This window comes from Saccopteryx leptura, chromosome 2 (genome assembly GCF_036850995.1).
Source record: "Saccopteryx leptura isolate mSacLep1 chromosome 2, mSacLep1_pri_phased_curated, whole genome shotgun sequence".
Taxonomy (NCBI): domain Eukaryota; kingdom Metazoa; phylum Chordata; class Mammalia; order Chiroptera; family Emballonuridae; genus Saccopteryx; species Saccopteryx leptura.
In genome coordinates this window covers 290,988,762-291,008,258 of record NC_089504.1, presented here as the reverse complement: position 1 = coordinate 291,008,258, position 19,497 = coordinate 290,988,762, and the positions used below count along the sequence as shown (strand labels likewise).

The 19,497-nt window shown below is 46.1% G+C and overlaps 1 protein-coding gene across 1 annotated transcript in view; it reads left to right on the top strand.

The window, feature by feature from the left end:
* Positions 1-11,103, top strand: part of SNX27 (sorting nexin 27) — a 116,921-nt gene extending 105,818 nt beyond the window's left edge. The window contains exons 9-12 of the mRNA XM_066362500.1: positions 5,323-5,472; positions 5,785-5,913; positions 6,316-6,375; positions 7,304-11,103. Of these exons, the coding sequence (XP_066218597.1) occupies positions 5,323-5,472; positions 5,785-5,913; positions 6,316-6,375; positions 7,304-7,351 (387 nt within the window). The 3' untranslated portion in view covers positions 7,352-11,103. The remainder of the gene's footprint in view (positions 1-5,322; positions 5,473-5,784; positions 5,914-6,315; positions 6,376-7,303) is intronic.
* The last annotated feature ends 8,394 nt before the right edge of the window (positions 11,104-19,497 follow it).

Below are 19,497 nucleotides of genomic sequence, written 5' to 3'. Positions count from 1 at the left end.
CTGGGGACTTAGCTGTGAGGTTCGCCCCAGCCACTGCTTGCAGAATAAGAGACTCTAAGAGCAGCCAGGTCCTTCCTCCAGTACCACTCAAAGCTCAGTTCTGGGTAAGGCAGTGGCAACCAGAGCTGCCAGCAAGAGCAGGCAGGGCTGGGAGCCGATTGCAGATCTAGCACCTTTCTATGGGCCCACGGGCGGGTCCAGCACACCTTAGTGTGCCTGGGGTCTAATCTCCACAGGCTTTTCCTCATGCGCTGTTTGGTAGGCCACAGTAAGCCACATGTGTGGCCAGCCCCCACGACTCCAGCAATGCACACAAAGGCCTGCACCCGCCCCCTCAGGCACCCAGCGCCTGTGATCTCAGTCAGAGCTGAGAATGAACTCAGAAGCCTGCATCAGCCCACGGAATCACCCCAGGCCCGACAGTCTCAGGCCAAGGGGTTTGGCCCATGCACACACACCACGCTGGTGATCGTGGAGCCGGGAATGCACAAAGGTGCTGGCAACAGCCCACGGAGGTCCCTTTCACTGATAATCTCGGGCTAAGCTCTCCGTGCCCACGCCAATGATGCTAGGTGTAGCCACTCGCACACTGCCGGTGATCGTGGGGCCGGGAATGCACAAAGATGCTGACGATGGCTCACACGGGCACCCTGCACCGGCAATTCTAGGTAGGGCCCACCGCCAGTGCATGCACCCTGCATCTGCGATCTCTGACAGAGCTGCATGTTCTTTCTTCTGCTTGAACACCTACCCAAACTCAGCTCCTTTCCCTCTGCCTCAGACCCTCTGCTTCGCTCGGCTCCAGACGAAAGCACCTTTTCCTCAGATAAGTGAGGAAAACGAAATACCCCATTCTCCATCTTATTTCCTTCCGAGTGGATTATATATTCAGCCACCTTTTTGCCCAATCATACCTTTGTCTGGTGTGTGTATATTTCAGGTGTTCCTGAGCTTTTCTCTCTGTGTTTAGTTGTTCAATTTGTTGAAATTTCAAGGGGAGAGATTGGGAGTGTCCCTCATGGTGCCATTTCTCTGATGTCACTCTCGCCCTTAGTTTTCACTCAGGTTATTTTTAGAACTATACAATTAGAAAATCTTCTGAAGGTCCTTTGTTTTCAAGGACTACATTCTGAATGTGGAGGGATAAATCAGCTTTTTTATTCCAAGGGGATAGAGAGAGGGCACATACTGCGTGTCTGGTACTGTTCTGGACCCTGTGTACATTCTCATTTCCTCCTGACAACCATGCAGTTATCCCGCTTTGCAGAGGAGGGCTGGAGTCTGAGAAAGGAAGGTTTACCCAAAATCATAAGCTTTGCCAGAAGTAGAACTAGGATTTGAACCTATTTGTGTCAGCCTCCAAAGCAATATGTTTTATCCTACAGCAGTGAAGCGAGGGTGGCAGCAGTGGCCTTTATTTCCGAATGGCAGAAGGGAAGGCCCAGGTCCAAGAACTTATGCAAGGTCACAGGAGAGAGTTCAAGATATGCAGAGCTCCACATCTCTTCTGATGTCTTTTCCTAATTTCACTCTTTGCATGTTTCTCTCTTTAAAAATATACATATACATGTGTAAATATAATGTGTTTTAATATATATGTATAAATATATTTATATATAAAGTGATTATATATATAAATATATTTTTAAAATTTTTTTAAACTCTCAATTTGGAATATTGTGGGAATATTTTTTTAAAACAGTAGTGGCCTAACCTATCGTGGCATAGTAGGTAAATTGTCAATCTGGAATACTGAGGTCACTGGTTTGAAACCCCAGGCTTACCTGGTCAAGGCACATATGGAAGTTGATGTTTCCTGCTTTTCATCCCCCTTATCTCTCTCTCCCCCCACTCCCCTCTCTAAAATGAATAAATAAAATCTTTTAAAAAATTGTAGTGGCCTCTCAAAGAAGAGTACTCTCAGCAAATGTGTTATGCAGAAGGCACTTTTTGTTGAAGTACATAAGCAGGGCGAGTCTCAAGGCTGTGTAACACAGCGTTTGAAATTCTTTTGCATCTTTGAGCAGAATTTACTGCTTATTGAGCACGGAGAAAGTTTCTGATGACTGCGTAAGGAGGATGACTTGAATTGAGTGCTGCAGGCCTGGTTTTCTTTTTTCTTCTAACATTTTATTATAGAAATTTTCAAATATGTAAAGACATTGAGAGAATAGTACATCGAGCACCCATGTACCCATTACTCAGCCCCAGCAGACTTCAGCTGTCTGCCATTTGTGTTTCATCTGTCTCACTTACACGCTCTTTTCCCTGGAGTTTTTAAAAGCAGCTTCCAGGCTCTGGCCGGTTGGCTCAGCAGTAGAGCGTCGGCCTGGCGTGCAGAAGTCTCGGGTTCGATTCCCGGCCAGGGCACACAGGAGAGGCGCCCATTTGCTTCTCCACACCCCCCCCCCCTTCCTCTCTGTCTCTTTCTTCCCCTTCCGCAGCCAAGGCTCCATTGGAGCAAAGATAGCCCGGGCGCTGGGGATGGCTCCTTGGCCTCTGCCCCAGGCGCTAGAGTGGGTCTGGTCCGGCAGAGCGACGCCCCGGAGGGGCAGAGCATCGCCCCCTGGTGGGCAGAGCGTAGCCCCTGGTGGGTGTGCCGGGTGGATCCTGGTTGGGCGCATGCAGGAGTCTCTCTGACTGTCTCTCCCCATTTCCAGCTTTTTTTCCAGAAAGAAAAAAAAATAATAATAAATAAATAAAAGCAGCTTCCACTTATATCATTTAATAGGGCATTCTCTCTCTCTCTCTCTCTTTTTTAAGATGCAAATCATAGGAAGATTTTTATTGGATTCTGTACAGAAGAGAAAAGCTTAGTTGTCAAATACTACAAACAGATCCCTAGCTTTGGGCTGGGTGGTGGTGTGAAGACAGAACTCCCTCTCCACTAAGCCCCAGGGTCAGGCTGCTTATCAATGCAGCGAATAGGCCTGGAACCTGCACAAAGTATGAGAGGGAGCCCCGGGCCCAAGGGTCTTTTGCTTGGGGTCACAGGTCATTCTTGAGAGAAGATAGTTGAGCCTACTGGCTAAGAATACAGCCTTTAAAATTATTTTTTAGGCTATCCTTTATTGAATACCTAATTATGCACTAAATACTGTGCTACATGCTGTAATGCTTGCAAATAACTGTGATGTAGGTTTATTATTTCCCCTTTTACAGAAGATGAAACCAGGGCTCCTGGGATTTAGTAATTTGCTTGAGTTCAGGTAATTTGCCTGGCAGTTAGGAAGTGATGGAACCAGGATTCAAGCCCAGGCTTTTGGTCACCCCTCTGTGTACTGCTTCCTGTCCCAGTCTTTGCTGCTGCTTATAACCCCAGAAGAGTTCTCTTCTATGGCACTGCCTGTCATGTTTACCGAAGTATAGTGGCCAGGGATTTCTTTCTGTACATAGTGCCAATAGCAAGGCCAAGCAGTGTCCACATTTATCACTGATATAGGAAGGATGTGTGAAGGGGAAGGGGATGGAATAGGGTGATGGAAGGGGAGATGAGAGACGAACAATGATGCAAATGAAGTATTGTGGCACTTTTGAATTGACCCTGGCCTTGTGTTCTTGCTATTCTTAAATTTCTTCCTTTCTAAGTTGCTATTATTTTTACTCAAGCAGAAATAAATAGAAAGTAGGGGAGAGAGCATGTGGTACGATTTTCCCCTGGGCACTTGGTGTCAAGAGCAACAATTATCAGGTGCCATTTATTGGTGCCAGAGCCATAGGTTGCCTAGGGTCTTTGGGGGCCTCTGTCCCTTCTTTTCTCTCTTGGTAAGGCAGAAGGCTAGTCTCCATTCTAATCTCCCTGCCCATCTCATTGAAACTACTGGAGTACTATGCCTTTGTCTTCTTGGCACTGGGCACACATCGCCAGTGTGCCTAGGCTTCCCGTTGATGTGTAAGGCTATTTGCCTGTTTCCCAGGCAGTCCCTGAGAGGAAACCAGGTCAGAGTCCATGAGTCTTTTTTTTAATCATCTTTTACTCTTCTTCTCACTTGTCTTTTTTTAACTCTCTCCCCTCTTATCTCAAAATAGTGAGTTGAGTGAAAGAGAGGCCAGCCTTATTTGTAGAGGAGAAAGGACAAGGAACTGAGGTAGACTCAGTGGTTGAGACCTCTCTGTATTAAGCTTGCAGCATTCACCTGTGAGGGTTATATATATCATTTTATTGTGGCCCATGTGCTTTTTAAGAAGACCGAGTAGCCTGACCAGACTGTGTGGTGCAGTGGATAGTGTGCCAGACTGGGATGCAGAGGACTCAGGTTGAAACTCCAAGGTTGCTGGCTTGAGCGTGGGCTCATCTGGCTTGAGTGCAGGTTTACCAGCTTGAACGCAAGGTAGCTGGATTGAGCATAGGATCATAGACATGACCCCATGGTCACTGGCTTGAGCTCAAAGGTCGCTGGCTTGAAGCCCAAGGTCGCTGGCTTGAGCAAGGGGTCACTCACTCTGCTGTAGCCACCCAGTCAAGGCACATATGAGGAAGCAATCAATGAACAACTACAGAGCCACGACAAAGAATTGATGCTTCTCATCTCTTTCCCTTCTTGCCTGTCTGTCCCTATCTGTTTCTCTCTCTGTCACAAAAGTAAAAAAAGACCGAGGGGATGGTGGGGCTTATTTGGGTACTTAGTTGGTGATAGAGAAAGGATCAGTGACCAAGATATTAAACTTGGCTTACCACTTACTGTTACTGGTGGCCTTAAACAGATCTCATATTATTCTGGGTTTCTGTAAAATGACTAGTTTTTAAAGTCTCAGGTAACTTCATCATCATCATCACCAAGATCATTGTAACCTGGTTGGAGAAGGGAAGGGGAGAAACATTCGCCTCTTTCCTTAATTATAAGAGTAGATTTGATTTCTACCCCTTAGGTATAGTGAAAGTAGAGGGTTAAAGTGGCATTGTGAGTTCCCTTCTAGTCCTAGCAGTTTTGGAGACAGTTTCTCTTCTAGCTTCATTTGTGTATCTTTCTTTAAGTAGAAAGAGGGGGTGAGGTTGGCAGTTGGGATAAAGGATCATCTCAGAGTCCTGGTTGGTGGTGGGGATAAAGGATCATCTCGGAGTCCTTGTTGGCGGCTGGAATAAAAGATCATCTTGGAGTTCTGGTTGGTGGTTGGGATAAAGGATCATCTCGGAGTCCTGGTTGGCAGTTGGGATAAAAGATAATCTCAGAGTCCTGTCCCAACCTCGGAATGGGCGTGAGACCAAAGGCAAGGTGTTCAGGGTACTGGGAAAGGATTCTGTGTTCTTGTGCCCTTTCAGCAGCTCTTCATAGTGGTTTAGTGCCATGGTAACACTGTTTTCCCTTCCTTTTTGTTTTCTAGTACCTCAATATGCTAAGAACTTGTGAGGGCTACAATGAAATAATCTTCCCCCACTGTGCCTGTGACTCGAGGAGGAAGGGGCATGTTATCACAGCCATCAGCATCATGCACTTTAAACTTCATGCTTGCACTGAAGAAGGACAGCTGGAGGTAAGAGTTCAGCATGAGGCTGGGGCTAGGAACACGGGATACTTGGATACTCACTTGCTATGTTTTAGTTCCTTGTGGGTGGTGATGGTGCTGGCATGAAGTCAAAACAGTTTTGACTGGATTAGATAAATACGTTCTGGACGCACACTGATCTCACCTTTACACAATACACTGACTTATTTTTCTGTCACAGTCTTGTCCCTGAAACGATCAGACATCTGCACTTACTTCTGTTCTGCTGCCTGGTTCAGAATTATCTTACATAAGCTTCCCAGGATTCTCAAACTTATACTCTTGTTCTCGGTTGTTTAGAACCAGGTAATAGCATTTGAGTGGGATGAGATGCAGCGATGGGATACAGATGAAGAAGGAATGGCCTTCTGTTTTGAATATGCACGAGGAGAGAAGAAGCCTCGATGGGTTAAAATCTTCACACCGTATGTAAGTGGTAGCCAGGGAAGCATGCTTGGGGGAAGTAGAGTGGGCTTCAAGTTTTCCTCAAACTAAATGCCCAAGTGGAGGGAGCTCTAGAAATCGCAGTGGTCTTGAATCAGAACCTGTTAGAATTCTAGAGCCCCAGGTTCTTCCTGTCTTTCCTTGCCCAATTATGATTGGCAACTTCACATCCTGCTTGACTCACAGTTAACACTAGAAGGAGCCAGAGAATAGTAGAAGGGCAAGGCCTGGGTTCTGTGGAGCTGTCTGGGTATTGCTGTGGGCTGAGCAAGTTTGGAAGGTGGGGACACTGGGGGCAGAAGTTCAAAGGCATGGCCTTGTGGTACCTGGTCCACAGAAGTCAGTGAGTGTTGCTATGTTTTTTTTTTTTGTTTTTTTTTTTTTCAGTTCAATTACATGCATGAATGCTTTGAGAGGGTGTTCTGTGAGCTCAAGTGGAGAAAAGAGGTAATTCTAAACAATCTTGAATGGATTTTTTTTCATCTTTGTTTAAAATGTTTAGGCCTATGGCCAGATATCCGGGGACCCCCCCACCCACCTCCATCTTCATCTTTCTGGGACTGATTATCCCATGTGAGCCACAATACACTTCCAGAGATGGCTAGTTAGCCTTGCTTCTTCCCTTGTCTAGAGGATGGCTCCTGGGTGCAGGCTGTGCTGTCTCTCATGACTTCATGGGCTCTCCTCTGCCTGTTTTTATAAGATCACCCTCTACGCTGTTCCTGACCCAGGGCAGCTGTCCTCAGTTTTAACTGCCACTGCCCTGACTGGATGAGTCTGTCTAAGCTAACCAGGAATATGGATTTGTAGGCAGAGTTTTGCTCCTGCTTTACTGCTGTCTGTGTATGCCTGTGCTGGAGCAGAATTTGGAATATTCTGAATAATTAGCCACTTAGTTCAAGGAAAATGTTTCCAAGATCCAGCAGATAGAGTCAAGACATGAACGTGTATATTCTCTCTCTCTCTTTTTTTTTTAATTGGGGTGACGTTGGTTAATGTAATTACACTGGTTACAGGTGAACAAGGATATTCTTGGACAGTAGAAAGAACATTGGGCTTTGGGAACCAGATCTTGATTCTCTCACAGCTTTTTTTCTCTCTGATTTTAGGCAAATCAGTCTCCCTTTTAAAGCCCAGTTTTCTCATTCTTTCTGATGTGTAGAATAGGAAGGCTGAGCCAGATAATTAATATCCAAGGTCTCTTCCGGCTCCAGAACACTGGGATTCTAGATGGGAAGTAGTATTGGGGGAAGAGGCCAATCAGATCAAGCCATCCAGTCGGATATTTTCTGATTCTGTTTGAGCGGTTGCCTCCAGACGGAGGAAACGTGGACATCCAAGGCTTCCCAGTAACTTTTTTTTTTTTTCCTTTCAGAACATTTTCCAGATGGCGAGGTCACAGCAGAGGGATGTGGCCACCTAGCCTTTCCTTCTCCCCTTCCCTTCTCTTCACCTTCATCCTCTTATCCCTTTTGTCTCCTATGTCAGACAGAGTAACCATTAACACAAAAGAAAAGGAAAAGAGTCATTATATTCAAAACCCCTAAACTAAATATTATTAATAATCCTGAGTTTCATGTCTCTGGAATTGAGCCGGTAGAAAACAACAGATTGGTCAGCACCAGGAGTCAACTGATTAAGTAAGATAGGAAAAGAAGTAAGCCCAATCAACTCGCCAAAGGTATCTTTGTCCTTCACCTGGGCCTCACACCAACAGACTCTCCTTGTACTATATTTTTAAAACTGGAACTATGAACTCCATCCATTTGCACTATTCAGACATATATATGTATGTATGTAAAAATTATATATACACAAATTAGCTGCACGTATATACATATATATATTTGTTTTTAAATTTCATATTGATGGCAGTACCTTTTTTAGCTTGTGTTTTTACACACCTTTCACTAGAATTCATGACTTCTTTCTTGCTTTCTTTATTTTGAAACAAACTTTAAAAAGGAAAAAAAATTTTACAGGGAAAATACCTCTCCTCATGAAGGACTCGAAAAGTTTACAACCTGCTTGGGTTTTTCCCCTTTTTTGTACTGAGTGCAGAGTCTGGCTCGTGGACTGGGAAGCAGGGAGCATAGTTTCTTTATCTCTCAAGAGGCTGTGGGGGGAGAGAGGTGTGTTCCTAAAGAGCAGCAAAGCTGCAGGTCTGCAGGAGAGTCTGCAGACGAGGTGTGGTTTCTTAATTCCAGAACATTTTTCCTGGCCCATCTCTGTCTCCCACTCATGGCTTTCCAGCCACATTCCACGTCTTCCCGCTTCCCTGGGCCCCTGTGTGCTTTCCTCAGCTGACCTAGAATGGGGAGGCAGGGAGTGGGTTTAGGTGGTTGATGCTGCAGGAACCTGAAACATTTCATGGTGGTAATTTCTCATTTCCCTGCCTCTTCTGAAGCAGGGGTAGTACTAGGGACCAGAGTTAAAGCTGACACCTTTAGGCACAAAGGTTGGACTTAGGTAGGGGAAAGGAAGGAACAAATAAATACCCTATGTTCATAAGCTTTTCCCTACCCAATTTGTGACCAATAACCACCTGTAACTATTACATTATCTGTGACTTCCTTAAACAGTTGTGTGGGGATGGACCTTACAGTAACCCCAGGCCTTGGGGAAACTTTGATGAATCAGTGGTCTGTCAAAACCATAACCCATTTAAGCCGGCTGAGGAATCAGGAAGGAGCAGTAGGAATATGATTGACTTGGGTTGGATCTCAGCTTTGAACTGAAAGGAGACTGAAGGAAAATGTTTTTGTCACTTAAAGAGCTCCTAATCTGACCTTGCACTTAGCCCATTGGAGATCAGGAGCCGGGCTGACTGGAATAGGAAGACAGTCTCAGCCCCAGGCTCTGTCTTTAGATAATTGCACTGGGAGCTATAAGTCAGGCTCTTGTTCAACTGAAACACATCTAGCTTTGAGTCTTCTTTTCTTTTTCCCTTCTTCACCTTCTAAACAGAAACCTCCATAGGTGGCATCTTTTGCTTTGTCTAACTGGGAGACATCCTTAGGTGGTTGTAGTCAACTGCACTGAGCAGTGTTGGGGTGGTTTGAAGTTTCTTTTTTTGTAACTTGTTTTTGCAGATCATTGTGAGGCCACTTTTTCCCTCACTTTTAACCTGGCAGCCATTTGCCCCAGGGGAGTGTAGGATCATATAGCATACCTTGTCTTCTCTCCCCTTCTCCAAACCCAGGTGGAATCACAGAGTGCAAAATGTATGAATGCTGACTGTTAAAATGTGCAGAGAATGATCCTTGATTTGAGGGCTTCGACATAAGATTAACTTCTTTTGGCTTAAATGAATTTAATAATGAGCCAAAGGACCCTGGAAAGAAGACATACTGATTTCCTACTCCAAAATGCTAAAGAGGATTTGTTCAAACTATAAAAAATTAGCAATTTTCCCCTGTTCCCTCAGAGTAGGCCAAGAATAAACAAATCCAGGAGGCCACATGACAGCCCAGGTGCTGACATCCGATGTGAGACATGGAGATTCCCTTAGGATGGAGGTCCCTTAGTGGATGCTGCTTTGTCCCCTTTCTGACTAGAATTCACTTGGTGCTTTGGCCACTGGGTGAAGGCCCCATAGGTAAGTGGTCTGTTGGCAGAATCTGTGCAGGAATGACCGTTACTGAGGCTGTACCAGTGACACAGCATCCAGCTGCAGCAAGGTGGGGGAGGCTCCCGAGGCAGCGCCTTCTCCTCTTCCACGTACAGCGGCCTCCTGCAACGGAGGCAGAGGCTTCTGTGGCACTCCAGAAGATCCAGCTCTTCTTTGCATGAAGCAGTGTTAATGTGACATTCCTTTCCCCCTTTGCTCCTCAGTTCCTCTCTAATCCTTGCTCCCTCTCTTAGTCTTGGGTTCTGCCCAAGGAGGCTTCTTTTTCAGTTTCTGTCTCTGGGAAACGAAAGTGAGCCCCCCTCCCCCGCCCGCCCCTGCCTTGCCCACAGCAGAGCCATCAGGATTTTCCTGGTCTCCTGTTGTCCTCGCTCAGTTTCTATACTCTTTGGTAAAAGCTCCAAGTTTTTTATGGATCAGGAGAAGATGCAGGCCCTATAAAATCCTGTCCCTGAAGAAAGGTTCCCTGGGACCATGCTTTGGGCTCTGCTCTTTATATTTTTATTCTGCTCTCCATTTTTCTGCCCTTCCCTTGCCCTAGGCCTAAGCTCAGCACAGGTAAGTGCTCAAGGCAACTCCTAGGCCTGGATAGAGCTATGCTTGACATGGGGAGGAATTAGAGAAATGTTTGCCATCCCCATGTCTGGCCCATGTGGTTTCTTCTACTTACCAGGCCAGTAGCTTTGGGTTATCCCCTCTGGTAGCTCCTAACCCAATGCTTGGAGCAGCAAGATAAGAGCACTGACAGGAAGTGAGACCTTTGCCTCATCTCAGAATTTGCAGACTTATGGATCTGGCTCCTAGGAAGCAGTTTTCTTAAAAGGGACTGCATCCCCGTTAATCTGAAGTCCCCAGACCTGGAGGGATTACCTTGCTCTCCATCGTGCTCTGGCTGGGTTGATGCAGCAGTAGAAACCATTTGGTCTTTTGGACTCCCAACGTCCTGCTTGGTCCCTTCACCAGATTGATTGTGTCATGTTAGCCTCCTTTTCAAAGGAGGTTGATGTGCTTGAATACTGAGAGAGAGACTAGAGGTGATGGGTATGCTTTAGCGTCTCATCTTCCTGTCCCACCTCCTGTGTTCCTCTTCTATACTTGAGCATGTCATGCCAGGCCTTACACCAGGACATCAGCTCTCTCCTCAGCAATAATCTCAGGTGTGTGGGAAGCTTAGGGCTCTGGGGGAGATCAGAATTGAAGAGGGAAGTAATATGGGGTGAAGGTTCTTGGCCAACTGCTCAAGTTGGACACCGATTTTATATCATGCCCCCTTTTTAAGCCCATGAGCCGGGCTTCAGTTTTCCCCAGGCCATGCACACTTTTAATTTATTTGAGAGAAACTAATTGTATTTTCACTGCAGTATCTTGTATTTTTTATTTGTGATTTAAGAAATGTGAAGAGAAAATACACAGACACATAATGGCTAACAGTGTTTCTTTCATTCCTTGTTCTAGAGCTAACCACTCTAAAATTGTTTGGTAATGTCACTTAGTGTAATTAATTGTAACATATTCTTTTAAATAAATTGATTTATTGATGAAACTATTCTTTGGTTTCCTAGACTACAAATCCTTTGGGTTGTGTGGCAAGAAGTGAAAGGGGGCCTTCAAGACTTGAGTTAGAATGGTCAGTCTGAAACTGGGAAGGAACATTTAACTAGTTCTCCCAAGTAAGCAGGGAGGCAGCCTTCAAGGGCATATGATGAGGAAGGTGAGAGGGGGAGAAGCTGGGAGCCCTTGGCCTGACGCTGTGTTCAGTGGCTCCTTTGAGGATTCTGTCCTCTCCCCCAGACCTCAGTTGATTGTGCCAGCCTGCACAAAGCCCATGTTATGTTAGCTCACAGGACTCCTTGCCCTCAACCTTATACAGATAGAGCCTGGCAAAGTCCTTGGGACAGATCTTAGTTAGGTTAAATCTGAGGGTGTCTGGTTCACTGGGGAAGGGGAAAGCCTCCTTCCAGCTTCTCTTGGCAACTGGCAGGTTGGTATAAACCCCCAACTGTGTCTGACCTGGAGAGAACTTCAGCGGACTGACTTATCCATATGAAATAGCTGACAGGCTATAAACCCCTTCCTGGGTCTTTTCGTGGGCACTGGGGAGAGCCAAACCAAAAACACAAGGCTGATTTGTTTCAAAAGGGTTGTTTATTTAAAATGCTTGGGTGCAAGTGTGCCAAGATGGACGCAAATGCTGGGAAGGGTTGGAGTAGGGTATTTATAGTTTAGTCAGGGGTCTTGGAAAAAGCGGCTGACGGTCACAGCCTCTATAGGTACAAAGTAATACTTTTTTGTATGTGGATTGGAGAGGTGCCACAGTTTCTCCAAATTTTTTTATCTCCTGGCTCAACTGTGTAACGGAGGCCTGTGCTAGTTCAGAAGGTCCTGGGTGGGGCAGGCCAGCTGAGGCTTCAAGCCAACCAGTCCCCCCTCCCATTGGTTTGCACTGCCTTTGGAATGGGGAAGGGGGGACAGGGACTGATCTCCCAGAAGACTGCTATCAGAGGATAGCACCCTAGGCCTGTAGCCTAGCTTTTATTGTGATTTCAACTCCTCTACTTGTCGGTTCCCTTCCCAATGTAAGTTTTCCCTGACTTTTGCAAAGATAAACTTTTAGCTGTATTTCAAAGTGAGGGCCAGGAGGCCACTAAGGGAGAGAATAGCAAGCCAATTAACTACAGCCTCCCAGTGGGGGTGGAAAATGTGCTGCTTTGAGCCTAGGTAAGAAATTGGGTGAGGGGAATTTTAGTTTTAAAGGGGGCTCTGGTTTTAAAAGCCGCCCTGAACCCAAACCTTACATTCCAGCCTTTTGTTGTTTATGGAAAAGGGACAAAGGTCGCTGTCTTCTGTAGCTGCTTCTAGCTGATTAGGGTCAGTGAAGTATGTATGGGGAGGAGGATGGACGGGAATTGGCCGAAGCCTGGAACAGCGGTGGCTTGAAATAACAGTCTTTCCTACTTGAAATAACAGTCTTGCCTACAGACTGGTTTGTAAATGTCCTTAGGCAGTCATCTGCTGGGGCACCGGTTGGTGCTGGTGTTGGTGCGCAGCCTGGAGGAGGAAAATACGACTGGTGGTTCTTGTAACTGCTGTCTTGGTTAGACTCTGTATAAGAACTCTGGTGCATGGGGATGAAGCAGCAGCCTGCATGAATTAACACTTTTAAAAACAAAATAGACAAAAAAAAAAAAAAGAAAGAAAAAGAACACTTGAGTGACAATTATAAGAGTTTTTAAGAGAGGGATGAGCTGCCCTGCCCTCCTGTGCTGGAGTTGCTGGGTCCCTGGGTCACTGGACTGGGTAGAGACTGGTTGTTAGACGTTGTATCAACATTGGGAGAGAGCTATGTTAAAGTACAGGTTCCTGTCCAGTTAAGTAGGAAGGCAAAGGTAGGCATCCTCACCACAGAGGAAGAGTATTTTCTGTTGTGTCAGGCAGGGAGAGACGAATTGAGAAAAGGTGAGAGAGAATAGGGAAGTGTGCTTTTTCTTTTGCAGTTCTGCTGTCCAGGTTGATAATGTAGACCCTATTGCAGCACTGATAAGGGGAGAGAGATGGGTAGGTAAGTTACTTGCAGGGTACAGTGAAAATGAGAGGGAACCACAGTGGGAGGTGATCTGGAAAAGGGAGAGGGAGGGATAAGAACAATTCAAAGAAGAGGCTTGTAATGTGGAAGAGGAAAATCAGACTGGTTGGAGAAAGCAGGCGTTTGTCTAAGGAGGGACCTGATAGTCTTATTTGTTGAGACTATTGTGTGATTGGAAACTGCAGAGTGACAGTGATGTTGTATACTGTTTTTTGGTAACGGGCAGCTGAAATATTTTCTAATATTTTAGTGAAGCGTAAGGGGGGCTTGAGTTAGTAGGAGAGTATATAGAGTAGCAGGGTCTTTTATAGGGAGAGTTAGGGATGTATGTATTTAAACTGTCACGTATGTTAATTTCACATCCCTGGGCTAGAGTGAGTGTTCTGGTGAGAGCTACTAGTATATCTTGTTGGAATGTGACTTCTAAAGAGGGATTTGGCTTTGAATCATTTGGTAGAGGGAAGGCTTGAATTCGGAAGGGAGGAGAGTTTATGTAGTTTTGTAAGATAGACTAAGATTGTGGTGAGAAATAGGGAATTATTTCCCTATGGATGAAGAAGAAACACAGGAGACCAGGAATTTATGGAGGTTATAGAGAGGATAAGACAGACAAAATAAGAAACGCAGCGTGGTGGATCTGGTATAGAAATAAGGGAAGAACAGATTGCAACTATGATATGTTTTCAGCTGCAGTCTATAAAACTGCCTTGTAAATACTTGTTCCTCTGATCAAACCTTCTGCAACTTTTACAACCTTCTGCAACTGACACAACCCTCCTTTTCTATTCAGAAATAACCATCTTTCAGAACAACTTACTTCCTTTTTAAAAGTACTTTCTTTTCATACCTTCATAACTTTTAGCATTAAAACCATATAATTTCTTTCAAATTGAGCAGAATTCTTTCACAAACCTTAACTTTTAGTGATAACTGAGTCAGTAATTAGCAATTTTAGGTGGATACTTTTATGAGCTGTGGATGAAAAATAAAAGACGGAGTCACGAACTAACCCTGACAAACTCAGGTGTGCCCTCCACAATGGCCTTGTGGATTTAGAGATGGAAACACTCAGGACGGGTTAATCAAGCCTTTCCAGCTAAAAGTAGTTTATGATGGGTAGTCATATTTTAGGGAAGTGTTTTCTTTATTCATCCTTGGCAGCCTTTTGGGATGACTGAAAAAGGAGAGGGGGAATGGCTGTTCAGCAGGCATTTGAATTTTAAAAGTGTCCCTTTTTTCCCCCTTTTCTCTGAGGTTCTGGCCTGACCCCTCCTACTTTTACAGTTTGCAGGGAGTCTGAAGAAATGCTAATTTTTTGTATTCTCAGAACTACAGCTTTCAGACCTCTAGGTAGAGGTTTTAAGATATTTAAATGACCTAGCTTTCTCCCTTTTCTCTGAGTTTTTACTGTCTGGAAAAGGGGGACAAGATTTTTGACGTGGGTTGGGAAATTTGGCCATCAGTTCCCACAAAAGAGACCTCAGACTATCGGAGGGGCCCTTTGTACTTCAGTAAGAAGAATAAATTGTCCCGGTATTTATAAGGAAATAATTAGCCTACCTGCCACGACCAAATTTCCTCCCAAGGCTCAGAAAGTGGGCATCCATCCTCAGGCGTTTTAATTCTTCAGCGGCCAGGCTCCAGAAAGGAGGTGGCCGGCCTGTCAGCTCCGGAAAGGAGGGGCCAGCCAGTCGGGGAAGAGATGGGGTCTTACCTAGAGAAGTCCGATCACAGTCCAACTTCCAACGGGGCTCACCGCAGAGGGGGCAAGGCTTTGGGGGCTGGCCTGGATTAGAGCGCTTACTGGCCCAGTGACCTTCGTTGCCGCACTTGAAGCAGGCACCAGGCAGGGCATTACTGCTATCTCAGCCCTTGGCCTGAGGTCCCTTGACAGTGGCTTTTGGCCCTGGTGGCCCTAATAGCTCTGCGGGCCCTTGATGGCAGCAGCAAGCAGCTGGTATTTAGATCCCTTCTGTTTTTTTGCCTCCTCATCTGGGTTATTAAAGACGGTAAAGGCCAGTGTTAAGAGATCCCGCTGAGGGGTTTGAGGGCCCTCCGTTAACTTTTGTAATTTACGCCTAATGTTGGGGGCAGACTGGGAAATGAAATTCATGTGAAGGACTAGTTGCCCTTCTGCGCTAGAGGGGTCTAGGGTGGTACATCTCTCTGCGATAGGTCGGTTAAGGAAAAAAGGACATGGACTCGTACAATGCCCTGGACCCCAGCTACCTTGTGTAAAGGGCACTCTAAGACGGGCTGAGGTAGGGGAGGGAGCAGGGCTGAAGACCGGCCCAGAGCAGGTTTGAGCTGGTGGAGAAAGGGTCCGTCGTGGCTGCAGCTCTGAGAAGGTGGGGAGTCAGGACGTTGAGGAGCAGAGGGAGCAAGAGGAGCAGGCAGGGGTGAGAGGTCCATGGTCGGCAGGATGGAAGGAGAAAGGAATATTTGAGAGGGAGAGCAAGAATCACAGAGAGTGAGTTGTGACCTGAGTACAAGGAAGACCTGGACACGGGATCTCAGACCACTTTCGGTTTTGCCAGCAGAAATTATTAAGATCAGTTAGGATGTTAAGATCAAAAGTGCCGTTTTCAGGCCACCTGGACAAATTGTCCAGTTCATACTGAGGCCAAGCAGTGTTGCAGTAAAAAATAAGGCACTTTGGCCAGAGATCCTAGGCTAAATCTAGGGTCCGGAGGAGGCAGCCTAGAGGCGTTGTCTTGGGGATGGCTGACTGACAGTTCCCCATGATGTAGTGGGTGAGTGTCCAGCCGTCTACAAGGAGTTAACGGACTGTCCAGGATGGTGGGATGGGCGTTCAGACAAGGCAGGTGTCCCCTTATGGCAGTCCAGCCAGAAGCAAATCCCTGGCAAATGCCAGAACCACTCCTGACCAACCTTGGATTTTCAGAACCCTCTGGATGACAGGATTAGAGATGCAAGAGGAGTCAGGAAATTCCTGCTTATAGAGCTGCTAAATTCACTCACTGGTGTGATTGTTGCCTGGTGTGGATGTGGGAGGTGAAACGAGAGGGCAGATCCCTGTGTCCGGTTTTCATTCGTCTCCATGCAGGGGAAGAAGGGAGTTTTCCTCCTGGTGGGTTCAGGAGGTGGGGCCAGAGGGTCAGGGGGAGCTAGTCCCTCAGCTCCAGGGGGGAAGGGGAGGCAGGATCCTGAAGTTAGCCTGAGAGGGGCTGCCACCGGTCACTTGCTCCCAGGGTGGCAAAACCTCACCCGTCTGGGGGTTGGGGCTAGACCAGGGCTCAAGAACCAATGGCTCGTGAGCCAGATGTGGCTCTTTTGATGGCTGCATCTGCCTCACAGGCAAATCTTTAATAAAAAAAATAACGTTAAAAATATAAAACAGCCTGACTTGTGGTGTCACAGTGGATAAAGCGTCGACCTGGAATGCTGAGGTTGCTGGTTCGAAACCCTGGGCTTGCCTAGTCAAGGCACATATGAGAGTTGATGCTTCCTGCTCCCCCTCCTCTCTCCCCCCCCTTCTCTAAAATGAATAAATAATAAAATCTTAAAATATATATATATATAAAACATTCTCATGTATTACAATCCATTCATTTCCTACTGCTCATGTTCATGGTTGTGGGTAGCTGGAGCCAATCACAGCTGTCCTCTGGGACAACACCAAATTTTTATTGGATAATGCATAATGTACACGGGCCATTGTATGGCTCTCACAGAATTACATTTTAAAATATGTGGCGTTGATGGCTCTCTCAGCCAAAAAGGTTCCCGACCCCTGGGTTAGACCCTCGACTTGTCTTTGGTACAAACACCTCCTGTGTTTCAGCACCAGAATGTTAGGTTAAATCTGAGGGTGTCTAGTTCACTGGGGAAGGGGAAAGCCTCCTTCCAGCTTCTCTTGGAAACTGGCAGGTGGGCATAAACCCCCAACTGTGTCTGACCTGGAGAGAACTTCAGCGGACTGACTTACCCCATATGAGATAGCTGACAGACTATAAACCCCTTCCTGGGTCTATGGTTGGGCACTGGGGAGAGCCAACTGAAAACACAAAGCTGGTTTGTTCCAAAAGAATTATTTAAAATGCTTGGGTGCACATGTGGTGAGAGGGACCCAAATGCCATGTGGTCACCCAGGAGGGTTGGAGTAGTCAGGGGTCTTGGAAAAGCGGCTGACTTCACTGCCTCTATAGGTACAAAGTAATACTTTTTTGTATGTGGATTGGAGAGCTGCCACAGTTTCTCCAAATTGTTTATCTCCTGGCTCAACTGTGTAATGGAGGCCTGTGCTAGTTCAGAAGGTCCTGGGTGGGGCAGGCCAGCTGAGGCTTCAAGCCAGCCAGTCCCCCCTCCCATTGGTTTGCACTGCCTTTGGAATGGGGAAGGGGGGACAGGGACTGATCTCCCAGAAGACTGCTATCAGAGGATAGTGCCCTAGGCCTGTAGCCTGGCTTTTATTGTGATTTCAACTCCTCTAATTGTCGGGTCCCTTCCCAATGTAAGTTTTCCCTGACTTTTGCAAAGATAAACTTTTAGCTCCATTTCAAAGTGAAGGCCAGGAGGCCACTAAGGGAGAGAATAGCAAGCCAATTAACTACAGCCTCCCAGTGGGGGTGGAAATGTGCTGCTTTGAGCCTGGGTAAGAAATTGGGTGAGGGGAATTTTAGCTCTGGTTTTAAAAGCCGCCCTGAACCCAAACCTTACACTTAGTCCCCCAGCCCCTAGTAATAGGTATATACTTTGTCATTTTTTAAGTGACTTCGGAGACTTCTCCAGAATCTGAACTGGAGGGTCTACATTCCCCCTGGTTTGTGCCAGCACAGTCCCAGGCACACTGGCCACGCCCCTGAGTCAGGTGGTGTCACCTGTTCTTCGCTTTTACAGAGTAATCTCTGGTGCAGGCCTGAGTACCTGCCCTTAAGGGTATGACTCCTTTCTGTGGTTATTAGTTCATGGGCCTAATCTCCTCTGAAAAACTCAGCCATTTGTGTTAGGTCAGATATTTTTATTATTTTTAGAAACCTTCCTGTTTTATTATTTTTATAATCCCTCACCATATGCTTTTGCTCCTTGATTGAAGGCCATGGAGCAAGGATGAATTTGACACTTTGGCAGTTTAGGGAGAGACATTGTTCTGGGTCTTTTTTACTCAGCCGTCAACGTGGAGTAACTGGAATCTTATAAATATCAGCATCCTAACGGGGGCAATTTTTTTTTTCTTGAAAGAAAGAACTCACAGAGTAGAGAGTGAAATTTCAGAGTTAGAATTATGGAGGTTAAAGTTAATAAGCATTTTATGGATACTTGCTGTGTGCAGGCCGTGCTGTTAGATACTGCCACAGAGGCAAAGCTGAGCAAGAAATAATATGGCGGCTCTCCACCTCTGGAGGAACGAGGTCTTTACAGATGACGTAGATACAGGGCAGTGGAGGATTAAGTGCTTTAATGACTAGACAAAGAGGGAGCAAGAACTCTGGATGAAGGCGGTTAAGGAAATCATGGTGAAGAAAGTGATGCTTAAGGTATATGGTTAAAGGTGAGCAGATTTTCAACAGGAAGGCATTCCACAAAATATATTGAGCCACATGTGCCCCAGGCTAGTCGCTGGGAATGAAGAGGAGGATCCAACACTGACTAGTCCTTGATTTGAATTTAGGGTGTGTAGGGGTAAAATGAAAGCTAAGACTTTAGAGAGCCTTGACTGCCAGGGTGAAGTGCTCCACAAAGAAAAAGAAAACCAGGGTTTTGTTGTTTTTAATCAGCTATAGTTTATTAATATTAATGTTTCAGGACATATACAGATGATCAGTTAAGAGACTGCTGTGGTTAGTAGGCCTGACCTGTGGTGGGACAGTGGATTGAGTGTTGACCTGGAATGCTGAGGTCGCCAGTTCAAAACCCAGAGCTTGTCGGGTCAAGGCACATGGGAAGTAACTGCTGCAAGTTGATACTTCCTGCTTCTCTGCTCTCTTTCTCCTCTCTCTCTAAAACTCAATAAATAAAATTTTACAAAAGAAACTGCTATTATTAGTAGGTGGAGGCAGTGATCATTGAAAGGAGGGAAATGGATGTGAGAAAAATTGTGGAAGCTAAATCTCTCATGGTATTTATTTTATTTATTTATTTCACTTTTCTGAAGTGAGAAGCAGGAAGGCAGAGAGACAGGCTCCCGCATGCGCCCGACCAGGATCCATTCAGGAAGCCCACCAAGGGGGCGATGCTCTGCCCATCTGTGGCATTGCTCCGTTGCAACCGGAGCCCTCTAGTGCCTGAGGCAGAGGCCATGGAGCCATCCTCAGTGCCTGGACCAACTTTGCTCCAATGGAGCCTTGGCTGCGGGAGGGGAAGAGAGAGACAGAGAAGGAGAGGGGGAAGGGTGGAG